The sequence below is a fragment of the Hesperophylax consimilis genome, chromosome 28 (assembly GCF_061612785.1).
Source record: "Hesperophylax consimilis isolate HC1 chromosome 28, BYU_Hcon_1.0, whole genome shotgun sequence".
Classification (NCBI taxonomy): domain Eukaryota; kingdom Metazoa; phylum Arthropoda; class Insecta; order Trichoptera; family Limnephilidae; genus Hesperophylax; species Hesperophylax consimilis.
Window position 1 is genome coordinate 14,376,569 of NC_142863.1, and position 14,764 is coordinate 14,391,332.

The 14,764-nt window shown below is 32.8% G+C and overlaps 1 protein-coding gene across 4 annotated transcripts in view; it reads left to right on the forward strand.

Annotated features, from left to right (window-relative positions):
• Positions 1–14,764, forward strand: part of LOC149410229 (uncharacterized) — a 104,819-nt gene continuing 90,055 nt past the window's right edge. The window contains exons 1-2 of one of the 4 annotated variants that reach the window (XM_089648990.1): positions 1–176; positions 2,362–2,491. In XM_089648990.1, the coding sequence (XP_089505116.1) occupies positions 2,469–2,491 (23 nt within the window). In that variant the 5' untranslated portion in view covers positions 1–176; positions 2,362–2,468. Of the gene's footprint in view, positions 177–879; positions 948–2,361; positions 2,492–14,764 lie in introns of those variants that run through there. The other 3 variants (XM_089648989.1, XM_089648992.1, XM_089648993.1) reach the window with 3 other exon arrangements.

Consider the following 14,764-nt stretch of genomic DNA (forward strand, 5'->3'; position numbering starts at 1 on the left):
GATGTTCTAGTTACATCTGTCGCTAGTGTGCTTTGGTTCAGTGTCTCCATCAATTCCTCAGTCACCCGAGGCGGTACCACGCGAGATATTGTATTCACGGGTGCATAGAAATAGTGCAATTTCAACTAAATTTACATAAAAGTAAAAAATTAAATTTGAATTTTAAACTTAACCTCGTAAGCCGGTTTTCGATTAAACCCTAGAGTGAACTTCCAGAATACAATATATTTTCACATTACATTCGATTCCTGATGCATTCGCTATTTTTGAACGTATTTCAAAATAAAATACATGAAAGATTCTTTCAGATTTAATTATAACAAATCGAAATTTAAAATCTTAACTGGACAAAGGCATTATAAAAGTTATTGTCACTTCATTTTTTTCTAAATTAAAAATCTTAAAATTTTGAACGCAAACGAAGACTTTAAATTCATTTACCGATGGTTTTTATCGTGTAAACTGTAATTCCAACTTTATGAGAAACAAAAAAATATTTTTGACTAGACAAAGGCATTTTAAAAGTATTTGTCGCTTAATTTTTTTCTTTCAACATAAAAAAATTTACGCACCTTGAGAAATATTTTTCAAATGCCGAATGTTGTTTCATGGATTTTTTTTTTTTTTTGGTATTGTTTATGCTAAATTTTTGTATGAAAACTGGAAGCACGGTATTCTCCCTGTCTAACAATATTTTGATTATATATGTCCTATTAATATAAAATTAGATTAAATTTATAATTAATATTTCACGTATTGTTGTATATAAATTTAAAAAAAATAAATCATAAGCTTTTTGGCCAAAACTATTAAAAAAAAAGTTCAAATCTAATGCTGAGTGAAAAAACGAAATAAGTGTAAAAATCCAAATTCTCTGACGTCGATGATAAATAAAAAGTAGTTCTGTGACTTTTCCTCACAAAATTTCCCCTGATAACTTAAGATTCGTAAGTAGGTACTTAAATACCTACCTATTTAATTAATAAACGCGACAATTTCCCATTCGAAAAAAGAATTCTTGCTTATCTTTAAAAACGGCCACCATCTTGAAACTGGAATCGGAACGTAACAAACAAATTTTCAGACAGATGAAATACCAAAAGTTCCAGTTAAAACTGGACTTCGCTACGCTCAGTGAATTATTATTTTGTATAAGTCATGTTATCGATGATATGCGAATTCATATTAATAAATTGGATAAGCAACGTTTCACCTTATGTCGAATTATGATATATTTAAAAATATCAGCAGGAATTTTTCTTGAAAGAATGAAACATTCCCAGGTTACGAACAACTTACTCATTTTGATTTCCTCCTACTTTTATCATAATAGTGGAAATACTTAGCTTGTGCAATGATGTAGGACTTGCTAGCAGAGCAACGAACCTGTGACGCCCGACGATGTTGATCAATCATCCGTTAATCGGTATTTTTAGTGAAACAAACAAAAATTGAAATAAACCATAAAATAACATGCAATATTATATTTGCACTTATTACGCTTTTCCACTGAAAAAATATGAATATTTTAAGTATTTCCTTTTGCCGTTTACGTGCTAATCGCGGTAGTTTAGTTAGAATGTTTTGAGGACTGAATTAAATTCTGGGTTCTTTTGCCATTTTCGTTTATTTTAATAGAGTAACAGGCAGCAAAAATTAATGCTATGGTTAGTCATAAATTACAACAATTTCAGCTTTATTTTGGTTTCAAAGTGAAAAAGGCAATGCTTTTTCTGATCGCCCACAAATTGAGTTCAAAAAGCTTTAAATAAAAAATAAAACCAAACTAACCATCACGCCGTTTCCCCGCAGGAGTAGGCAGAGAAGACGGACCGCCAAACAATTCGGTCTTGGCACACACTCCTTGCCTCATTCACATTCATACATCGTCTCAAACATACTTTTCAATTATTCTGACTCTTATAGCTGATGATATGGCCCGACTCAAGTATCTGATTCACTTGGGCGTCTCCGACTTCTGCTACCATTCTCCTTACATTATTTTATTCGCTCATTCGCTCTACATGCTCAAACCATCTAAGCGTCCCTTTCTTAATCTTACGCATTACGTAGTATACATCAGGCTTGCACTCTTTGCGGATCTCCACATTTCTCACACGGTCATTCATGGTTTTACCACACATACGCCCCAGGAATCTCATTTCTACAGCATTCAGTCCACTTTCATTTTTTTAAAAATAAAAACAATACATTAATAATAATCATGGTGATAGTAATTAATGTAAGAAAAAATAATAAATATATATTTATGAATCTTTAAACATTTCCTCAATATTTAAAAAAAATGTATGCAAATGAAACAAACAAGTATTGCTAATTTTATATGTTTTTTTGGAAAAGGATTTATTTAGAAAAAACGTCTAATAAATGGATGGTGGAAGAACAGAAGAATTAGAAGTGAAAAGTGTGGTTAATGTTAACGGATTATAGGAAGAGGATAAATTACTATGACACTTCAGTTGCATTTGCGGTGAGTTTAATTTATTTATTTTACTCGTATAAGTGTATCTTATTACGTTTTTATTTATCTGCATGAGAATCTATATTTGACATGTCTACCTGTTCATCCGGAGGTGATTAGGAAATATGGTGAAGTAGTAAAATGACCAGCGTCAAAATATGTTATAAGTGATATAACATAATCTTATAATATATATTGCAGTTTTGAGTTAAGGCGACATATGACTATATAGTAACGGGGGCTTGCTCTAGGCTCACATTTGAATTGATTCTTACAAATTCATATATTTCTACACATAATAATTAATACATATTTAAGATAATTAGTTTAGAAAGAAATTAGTTCACAGTTTAGAAATTATTTATATTTTAGATTATTAAAAGCAGTTCTTTACCATTAAAATCTTTTATGGAAAACGATTTTAAAATGTTATAAAACGTTTTTCAACTACAAAAATAGCGATAAGTACCAGATTTTATTTTTCTGGACGATGAATTAATAACTTTTCGAGGCATTCCTCTAGAAAGATCTGAGATTTCAGTAATACGTTCAACAGAATTAATTAAAATAAGCCCAATGGTATGATCAATTTTCTAGGCCTGCTAAGGCAAATTCGATGGTTGGTCAGTCCATTACGCCGGGCCGCGCGTCGAATATTGTTTTGACACGACTTCATCACTTATGTCGTTAAGATTTCCACTTTATTTTAGAGATTTGTTATGGAAAATTCAACCGTAGGTCTGTCCAATACACTAAGGCCGCACGTCGCATATTTTTGCGAATGACTTCTTCACTTACGTCGTTAAGAATCCGACTTTATTTTAGGGTATTGTCCCGCCTTAAGGCTCCATTGTAAGTACTAAAAAAGAATGAAAAGGTTACTGTAGATGGTTTTGAAGGATTATTATTGATATTAGGAGCGCGCCAATATTAAAAAAGTAGGTGTAAGCGGCTGAGGTGAAAATATGTAATAAAACACGACAAGACAGAGCAAAAATCCATTGACAGCTGAGTTAAGTAACATTTAAAGAAACACTTTGAATTTTTTCACACCTGCAATATCTTAAATAATAGAAAAATATGTTTTTTTATAAAATGAATTTAAAAAAATTTCCTAGCATCCTTTGCATTTTTTTTTGTAGAGGGAATTTCATACAATTACTTTAACAACTCAAAAATTCAGAACGCGAGAATAGCTGGGATATTGGGATACTGGGATACCAATTCCAAAGTGTAACAAATGGTAATATTTTCGAATGATACTAATTATTATTCTTTAGAAGTAGTTGACGTGTACCCGGATTTGCTGGGGGTTATTCTTAAGGCGATGCACTACGTCGTGTAATATTTTAAATCGAGCCGTTATCAATAACACCCCTTATGTAGATGGCGATAAGGTTTACATTCCCGCTTAATACCATCCGCCTGTTTTGATTAATGTAAGAAAAAACATGGCCAAAAAGTGACTTTTATTTTATTTTGTGGATGTTCAGCCATAAATATTTAATTTTTTTCCGATCATTTTATAAATAAATTAATTTGCCACATTATACAATAAAATCATAACCGAAAATGGGTTCGTGAGTGAAGATTTTGAACTTTAAAGCAGTTTTCATATTATTTTTTCTGGGCTTATAAAATACTCGATTATTTCAAAGGTCTAGATGTATTCTACTCGCAGTATTTAATTAAAGAATCTGAAACATTTTTAAGCGACCAAATTTTCAAACCAAAAACACATGAATTTGCATTACTACGTATGGCATCGCCTTAAGAGGAAGCTACAAGCCAAAAATGTGTATATTCTCGGTAAACCTTATATTTAAGGTAATAGGTATTAAAATCGATTGACAAACGGAGTCTAGAAACGTTCGGTTTCAAGCACAAAACTGCTTTTTATTTATTTTGTAAATAATTTTATAAGAAGGCAAAAAATTCAATCAAGTGAAACTGTCACAAATAATCTTAGCTATAATACTGTATTTTTGTGAATTTAAATTGTTTTCTTCACGCGTTCATATATTTCCATTGAAAATTTTTTTGTAGTAGCTTTCATTTATATTTTTTATTGAGTAATTTCTTTTTTTTATTTGTATTAGGTATACTGAAGCGAAACGATAGGAAACCTTCAATTTATCTAAAGCATATTTTTTGGTTTTCATAATATACATTTGTTATAAATATTAATCAAATCAAATAGTGCATTAAGAGGCAGACATATACCATCGCGGACTTTTCTGAAGGCCTTTTCTGTGGTACATTATGTTGATGTGCCTCATAAGGATAAGCGTTAGCCATGTAAGCGTCCGAAAATATTTTTTTTACGACTTGATTATAAAAAATCGACTTTATATTATTTTGTTGTATCCTCTAAGTATGTAATGATCTGCACTTTTCAAACTTTTCCTTCTCTTCTTTCTACGATAAATTTTCTTTATGTCCCATAGGTAACTTTTCCATAAGGCTTTGGTTATGTATATATCCGGGGTAGGAATATCCTCCCTGTCGTCTTACAAGCCTTTGCTCCTCCCTTTATTACACACCCCTTCAACTGTGTGCATCATAATTTGTCTACGTGGTTTACGACCTTGAACGTAATCATTTTACGTCACGGTTCAGTATAAAAAGGTTTCACCGAACGTTGTGTTGGTTTTTTGTTTCTCGGTATAGAAACCTAGTTATCTTTGTATGTGTGTGGTACCCCTCGGTTCTTTTGAGATAGAGTGAGTTGAATTCATTACCGCTGTGTTTTAAACTTAATTACAAAACGTCGACTTTTCTATACTTTCTATTAAGCATGTGTTATAAATACAGGGTTTTCCAATAAGAGGTGTTATTTTGATATTCAATCGTAAAAGATCAATAGTTTCGTTGCTTGTGTGGCACATAGCGCCATTTTGTTAAAAATAAACGTTGTCCAGATCAATACCATCCAATTCCGTCCATAAAAAATCATTAACCATCTCTCGATAGCGCAATACATTCACTGTAACTGTTGCTCCAGCTTCATTTTCGAAAAAGTAAGGTTTAATGACTCCGCCGGACCATAAACCGTACCAAACAGTCACACGTTGAGAATAGAGAGGCTTTTCAACAATAACTCTTGGGTTTTCCGAGCCCCAGATGCGACAATTTTGCTTGTTGACGAAGCCACCGAGGTGGAAATGGGCCTCATCACTCAAGATGATTTGCATTTGATTCACTCAAGTGAATTTTAATAATTTGAATGCGTTGTTGAAGCGTGTATCGTTCCATTTTTATTAATGGCGTAGTTTCTACTTGTCAAATGTCAAAAAATGACAGCTTTAAAAGTAACATCTACCGAAATAGCGGGCTATTCAAAATAACACCTCTTATTAGAAAACCCTGTATATAAACTTTCTAGAAAAAAAATCTGTAAACGTGAGTGAAAACCCTATAAAAATTCATTGCGTAGTTTAGTAGAACTAAGAGCGCAAACAGACTATTTTATATTATTTAGAGAATTTATTAAAAATATTTACCAATTTCATTTCTCAATTACCACCATAAATATCTTTGACAACCAATCACCAAATCAAAAATGTCACATTTAATTTTAGTTTGAAACTATATCTTATTACATTTTTGTTTGACTGTATGACATGTGTGACACATGTCTAGTACTTGTTCATCTGGAGGTGATGGGAAAATATAGTATAACTTGTAAATGACCATATTTAAGACGTTTTAACCACATTTTTTCGAAGGTTATATTACCTGTACTTAATCAGTGATCAAATAATGTCTCCTCTGTCTATATGGTTATAGACTTAATCTGTTTTTGCGGGATTTTTCTACCCCTTTTCATTAGATATGTGTTGATTGTTTTTCCATTTTAAAGAAAAGTAATTTTCATTCCATTCAATAATTGTTATATACTTTCATGTTATAGGTACACTGTTGTTGAAAGTCATTTCACAGAATTTAAACAATTCGTCAAATTTCAGAGTTCCGTGAAAGTTCTATTCAAGTTCTGTAAAATAACTGGCCCATAATAATAACAGAATTTGATTAGAACTTTCACAGAACCTAAAATTAACATTGAAATTTGAAGAGTTGTTCTGTGAAAAGACCCGTCCCTTGTTTATTATAAGTTTGTAAAGTTTCATTGATGTCATATTTATAAAAAAAACAGCGCTGTACAAATTAACGAAGTTCCCTTATCATTATTAGATTCTTACGAGTAGGTATGTAGGCAGTTCTGATTGGAGTATCGGAGTAGGTACCTGTTACAGCATAGGTATTTAAATTTTTCAACGAATTTTCGACAGTGTTATATAATATAATATTATTTTCTTCCACCAAACATGCTATTTGCTGGCTGCCGTCCCTCGATATTTGACTCCAATCATGAGTCCTTCTCGTCCTGCTAAAATCCTCTTCCACGTCCTGCTACAATCCTATTAATTTGTTCCCCTGTCTGCCTCTGGGTAGCTTCCACTGGGTCACAAAATACACTTAATTTTTGATGTGCTGTATATGTCATTCTTTCAAAGTGTTCATCGAACCCATCGCAGTGTTTGGGACCTACAGAATCTGTTGTACAATGGTCTGTTTCATAATAAATTAAATTTCAGTACAAATTGCAACAATTAAACGAGTTCTGTCAAATGATTGTGCCAATTCGAAACTGATGACAATCGTCAATATAATATATTAATAGTCCCGAGTCCCGTTTAGCTAAACATTTAACGCACGCACTTCCATTAACTTTCAACGCACTCAATTACTATAAACGTATTGTTTCAATAGACACAACGTCTGAGGTACGTTGTCCACAGTTCATAGACAGTTTCTATTTTTGTATTCTTTGAGAATCTATCTATCTACTATCCAGGGCTGGTCATGTTTAGGCGCAATTGGAGCAGTCCGCCCCGGGCGCAGACTTGCTAAGGTGCCAAGGAACCAAGGCACTGATAATAACCTAACAAAGTGCCTTGGAGGTTTTTACTAGCGCCCGATGCCGATTGGCTCGGGGTAGGCCCTGCTACTAGACCTATTTATATTGGACTAGTTGAAGTGTACTCACAGTTGCTGAAGGTTATCCTTAGGAAATAGACATATACCTCCGCAGACTTTTTTGTAGGCCTTTTTAAGATATACAATTCCGTGGTACATTATTTTCATGTATCTCATAAGGCTAAGCCAACGTTTACAATGTAGTGCCCGAAAATATATTTTTACGACTTGATTATAAATCATCGACTTTTCTCTATTTTCTATAAGTACAGGGTTTTCCAATAAGAGCTGTTATTTTGATATTCAATCGTAAAAGATCAATGGTTTCGTTGCTTGTGTGGCACGTAGCGCCGTTTTGTTGAAAGTAAACGTTTTCCAGATCAATACCATCCAATTCCGGCCATAAAAAATCATTAATCATCTCTCGATAGAGCAATCCATTCACCGTAACTGTTGTTCCAGCCTCATTTTCGAAAAAGTAAGTTCCAATGACTCCGCTGGATCATAAACCGCACCAAATAGTAACACGTTGAAGATAAAGAGGCTTTTCAAACAATAACTCTTGGGTTTTCCGAGCCCCAGATGCGACAATTTTGTTTCTTGACGAAGCCACCGACGTGGAAATGGTCCTCATCACTCAAGATGATTTGCATTTGATTCACTCAAGTGAATTTTAATAATTTCAATGCGTTGTTGAAGCGTGTATCGTTCCATTTTTATTAATGGCGTAGTTTCTACTTGTCAAATGTCAAAAAATGATAGCTTCAAAAGTAAGATCTACCGAAATAGCGGGCTATTCAAAATAACACCTCTTTTTGGAAAACCCGTATATTATGCATGTTTTATATAGGTAAGGTATACATTCCTTCCAGAAGAAATTCTCTACATTATAGTGAAAACTTTATCAAAACTCATTCTACTATTTAGAGATATTAGTCTATGGCGGACTGGATGGATTTGTTTTTATACAAATCTTTAGATTTATTCCGAAATAAAACAAGAGGACGTCAACGTCTACTTTAGATTTCGAAAAGGTCAGTGGCTGAGTTGGCATCGCGTTTGGGTCGCACCCAGGCGTCTTGCGTTCAATTACTCGGCTGGCTAAGTCATCCACCACAACACAAGCAACATTTTCCGCCATCGGTGCCATCTGTTGGACAAACATGTTTTTTTTTAAACAGCGCCATCTGTTGTACGTAAAAGCAACACGCGCTATATATATATACGTCGATCTGCACAAACACATTGTTACAGGTTCAGAAGATCCGGATTAATTTTTGGCCGAACCGAAACCGTGGCCGAAACTGGCTGAAGCCGAAGCCGAAGCCGAAACTTCGGTCGGTGACGTATGTAGGTTTTATGCTTAAGAGGAAGCTACAAGCCAAGAATGTGTAAATTCTTGGTGTTCCTTATATCGTCACGAATATATGTAAAAGGCATTAAAATCGCTTGGCACACGGATTTTAGAAACGCTCGATTACAAAGCGCAAAACGGTTATTATTTATTTTTAAACAATTTTATAAGAAAGCAAAAAAGTTAATCAAAGGAAACTGTCACAGATCATCTTTGCCATAATATTGTATTTTTTAAGTTGTGTAATTTATGCGTTCATACAATGGTATTGAAAAAATACTTTTTTTAGTAGTTTAAATTTATGTTTTATATTAAGTAACTACATTTTTTATTTGCATTCTACTCAAGGGAGACGATGGAAAAGCTTCAATTTATGTAAAGCACATTTTTGGTATTCATAATGTAGACCAATTTGTTACAAAGATTAATCGAAAAGAGTGATAGAGAATTAAGCTTCGCCTTAAGGCGACACAATACCCTGATAACGGGGATTTGCCCCGACGCTCACATTTTAATTATTTCTGATGAGCTTATTACTAAAATCTTAAATGTTTCTAGAGGGATTCGAAGGGATGCAAGTTATTTATATTTAAGATTAATAAAAACAGGACCTTACAATTAAATATATTATGTAAAACGATAAGTACATTTTATTAAATGTAAAATGTTGTAAGATAAGCGGCAAGTACCAGATTTTATTTTTCTAGACGATGAATTAGTAACTTCCCGACGACTCCCTCACAAAAGATTAGAGATTTTATTAATGTATTCATAAGAATTAATTAAAATAAAAACACTCGCGAAAATCCAATTTCTGGCCAGATACACGAAAAACGACCGCCAGTACTTCAAAACTCTCTATTGTGCGTAGTATATTTGTGTGCGGGTTGACAAGGAGTTACTACGTATTGATTCAGACGCCGCGAAAGTTCCGGCCTGTAAGGTTGTGTGTCACCCGGCCCGTCGCTCTGGTCATTTCTTTTACGTATTTTTTTATTTAATCAAACGATTACTTTGAAATCTATTAGTGAAATTTTCTGTTTTTTATAATTTAACTTCTTCCTCAAGTGAGTAAAGGTTTTTTATATAAATAATAAATATAAATATAAATAATAACCAATACAAAATAATACATTGTTAAATGCGTAAATGTGTAGGCACTTGAGAAAAAAGGTGACACTAAAGTATTGTCGTTATGTTATTATATATCATTTCTAGCCCAAGTAGACTTTTTTACTATTAATCTTTTTTTCACGCGACGCGGCTGTCTGTCCGGTTGTCACAACCAGCGGCACAGAATGTTATAGAGTGCCCCTTTACTAGAATCGTTTTCCTAGTTTTATTTATTTACGCCCTACTGGGCTTTTACATTAATTTCTAATTATACAGTCATGTTAGTTGTAACAATGGAATATCTAATAAATTATGGTAAAATAAAAGGAGTTTTTTTACTAAGGAGTGGTATTCTCTTATATTTCAATAAAGTGTTTGTGAAGAGTTCGTTTCATTACTAATACTCCAGGGCAATTACCGATTCGCGATCGTAATTAATCCGGTAGTCCCAATTTTTTTATATGTTTTATAAACTGGTCCCCTGATGTAAAATCTGAGTTTCCGACCTTGGCACACCTGTGCTCGCGCCGCCATTTTGAAAAAAACCGGCCGAAATCGCTCCAAAATCTAGTTTTTCCAAAATATCTCATTCCCAATGCAAATTTCGGCTAAATTAGCTAAAAAATTAAAGTAGAACATAAAATTACTTACTACTTTTGTGTAAACAATTTTCTTCAATCTCTAATAGGTACCGAGGTAGAAAGTCGTAAAGGTGCGTATATTTTTGAAAAAAACAAGTTTTTTGCGCGACTAGCTTTTGTTTTTTGTAAATATCTCGTTTCCAGTACAATTTTGTGAAAAAATTATTGATACTAATTTTGAAGAAAATAAAATTTCATAAAATAAATAGGTATATAATTTATGTGTTTTAACTCTAATATGTATCCAAGCTCTTATCCACCAAAACCAGTTAAATTACCCAACAACAAATTTTTGAAATTCGAAAGTTTTTTTCCATAAAACAAAAACTCTACATCGAAAGTTTTTCTCCATACAGACAATTAGACATATGTCACCTATAAAGTACCTAAAGTCATTCGAATATTAAAAAGAGTCATTAATCTTTTAAGTTTAGATTGTTAGATCATTTGTTGTAGATAGAATTGTGCAATTATCTCCCCAAGTTACTGCACTTACTTACGTTGAAATGATTTTCAAATTTAAGGTAAAATTGAACCAATTTATAATAAATCTCTTGGCTAATATATACTTACGTTTCAGTTAAATATGGGAAAACAGAAGACAAAAGGAGTTTTATCCCGAACAAAATTACGGCACCAAGGAAAATGTTTAACGGAATGGAGAAGGTACTACTTAAATACACACATAAAAATAGATCTTTGGGATACGTTTTTTACAGAACATAATTGTACAATGTCAGCTTAAATAATTTTATATATGTAGATATATACATTTATACGCAGTCGATAAACTTCTGAGCATATTGAATTTGGAATATAAGAAGTAAATTAATTTTGATTTTCGGTGACATATTTTTATTTTTACCGAAATGCATTTTTTACACCAAATAAGCTCAGGAATTGTTGGTGAAAGTTTGTCGGGCATGTCTTAATACATCTCTAAATAATTAGGGAATAGAGACAGTATAAATAATTAACAATATTTCTCATTTTAGGAAAAATTCCGCAAGACTTCATCCAGATAATATTGCAAATAATAAAGAAAATACGAGTATTGTGTTAAACACTATACCGACACTCAACATGGTAATTTTTTCACAATTTCTGTAAATATAAAGTAAATAATATTAATTTTATATGATTAAATAAGCGCTCTAAAAAAATTAACAAAAACTGACATTATTTTTCAGCACGGACCAGAGATGAATGAACCTGAAAAGTTTTCACTATTTGCTGGCTCTAGTTCTTATGACACTAACGTGCATGCCGTTTCCAGCCCCTTATAGCTAGGTCTGACGCAGGCATGACGATTGTTGTCAACTGATATGTTCTCACAACAATAATTGTTGAAGAAAAATAAAATTAAGGAATGAAATTTAAAACACTTTACCTCTGTTTCAATTTTTGGCCTGGTTTTGGTGGATTAGAGCTTGGATACGTATTAGAATTAAAACACATAAATTATATACCTATTTATTTTATGAAATTTTATTTTCTACAAAATTAGTATCAATAATTTTTACACAAAATTGTACTGGAAACGAGATATTTACAAAAAATCAAAGCTAGTCGCGCAAAAAACTTGTTTTTTTCAAAAATATACGCACCTTTACGACTTTCTACCTCGGTACCTATTAGAGATTGAAGAAAATTGTTTTCACAAAAGTTGTAGGTAATTTTATGTTTTACTTTAATTATCTAGCTAATTTAGCCAAAATTTGCATTGAGAATGAGATATTTTGGAAAAACTAGATTTTGGCGCGATTACAGCCGGTTTTTTTTTAAATGGTGGCGCGAGCACAGGTGCGCCATGGTCGGAAATTCAGATTATACATCATGGGATCAGTTTATAAAACATATAAAAAAATTGGGACTACCGGAATAATTACGATCGCAACCCCCTTTTTGGCGCTATGTGTACTGGCCTATAATACGGAATCCCCAAATATATCGACAACATTCTCACATTTATAACCCAGATAACATGTAGGTACGTTTATAATCAACAAATCAATACAAAAACCGACCAATATCATATAACAACAAAGGCAAAGGCATATGGCAACAAAGAAAAAAAGAACAGGTATCCGCTAGTAAGCAGGGTGAAAAAAATCAAAGGCAGAATAAAGAACACAGAAAAATGTGCAATTAATGCTTGCTTCTAGACTCAGCAATATACCACCTCTATCTATATTACAGCAGGTAATTTATACACTTGTATATACCCGTCTATACGTACTTATACGCTCGTGTGTATAATTCCAAAATTTGATTGAAAAGTGAATTAACATAATGTTTCTAATATTGTTTTTATTTAATCACGAAAATACTTAATATATCAATAATCCGATGCCGAAAGGACCGATTTCACCGGAGAAAAATTCTGATTTAAACATATAATTTTATTATGAACGTATTGAAGTCGTAAAAAATTTTCAAATACATATTTCCCATACATATTGTTTTCAATTATATATCCGTAATAGAAATTTTAAACCGTTAAATATTTATGTTATAAACAGAAAGCCTACCTCAAACATTAACGAATTCTTAATGTATCATGAATCTATTTTAAATAACTGTATAGATGATACCCTTATCTTTGGTGATTTCAACATTGACATTCTTCAAAAAAATAATACATCTCTTAAATACATCAACACGCTAGACTCATACAACTGTTTCATATGTAACACATCCTATCCTACACGAGTAACAGATACCTCTACTTCTCTAATAGACCATATCATCTCAAACAGACAAAATATTTCCTCAACTACTGCAAATATAGATGCCTACCTAAGTGATCATAACATTTTGATATTAGATTACCAAAACAGCTTGAAACATCACACTAATAATAGAATACATTCTTTTTCAAACAACACCAAAACCGATAAAAACATGTTAAAACATATGTAGAATCCCACAACTTTCCACACGAAACCACCAGTAATGCCAATGAAATCTATAATAATTTTAATGAATACATCAAAACAGCAATAAAATCATCCCAACATAAATCTGAGTTACGCATAGGAGACCAACGGAGGGGTAATACTCCATGGTTTGATGCAAAATTAAATGCACTTATCAAACAGCGCAACAATGCGTTTAAAATCTGGAAAAAAAATCAGCAAAGTGATATATTCACAGCACTGAGAAATAAAACAAGAAATCAAGTTACCAACTATAGAAGATATGCTAAAACCAAATACTACACGACTATATTTAAAGAAAACCTGCGTAATCCGCGACAGACATGGAAAATAATAAATGCAATTCTAACAAATAGCTCGACACCCCAGAAAGATGAAATTGAAGGTCTTCTCATTAAGAATGAAGAAATAACATGCCCAACACAGATAGCTTCAACTTTTAACAACTTCTTTATATCAGTTGGGGAAAACTTAGCAGCTACAATTGCATCATATCCAGATGATTCTATCACTATAAACACGGATCAAAAAGCAATCCAGTCCTTATACATGGCCAAAACAAATAAAACAGAAGTTCTCAGTATCATCTCTCAACTAAAGTCTAATGCATCTCCAGGTTTAGATGGAATTACACCAGTGTACCTGAACTTTTGCAAAGATATATTAGCTGACCACCTCGTTTTTCTTATTAATCAATCCCTGAATAGTGGAATCTTCCCAGATCAACTAAAGATAGCAAAAATAATTCCGATTTACAAAGATGATTGCAAAAAAAATCCTTCTAATTACCGTCCTATATCCATCCTCTTTGTCGTCTCTAAAGTTTTTGAAAAGGTTATTAAGCTTAGGCTCACTAAATATCTCCTATCAAACAATTTACTCGCATCCCAACAGTATGGATTCAGAAACCAATCTAACACAAAATGTGCTGCCTTCGATTTTGTATACGCCCTCCAAAAGCATATAGACCAGGGTAAGCATGCTGCAGGCTTATTTATAGATTTAAAAAAGGCTTTCGATACGGTTGACCATGGGATACTACTAAAGAAGCTAGAACACCTAGGCATAGTAGGCACTCCCCTGAAGTTACTGTGTAGCTACCTCTCTAACCGACACTGTCAGACCTTTGTTGGAAAGGGGACAAGCAGCATGGGAACGATAAAATGTGGCGTGCCTCAGGGCTCCGTACTTGGACCATTACTATTTTTAATATATATAAATGATATTGCTAAATGGGGACTTAAGGGTACAATAC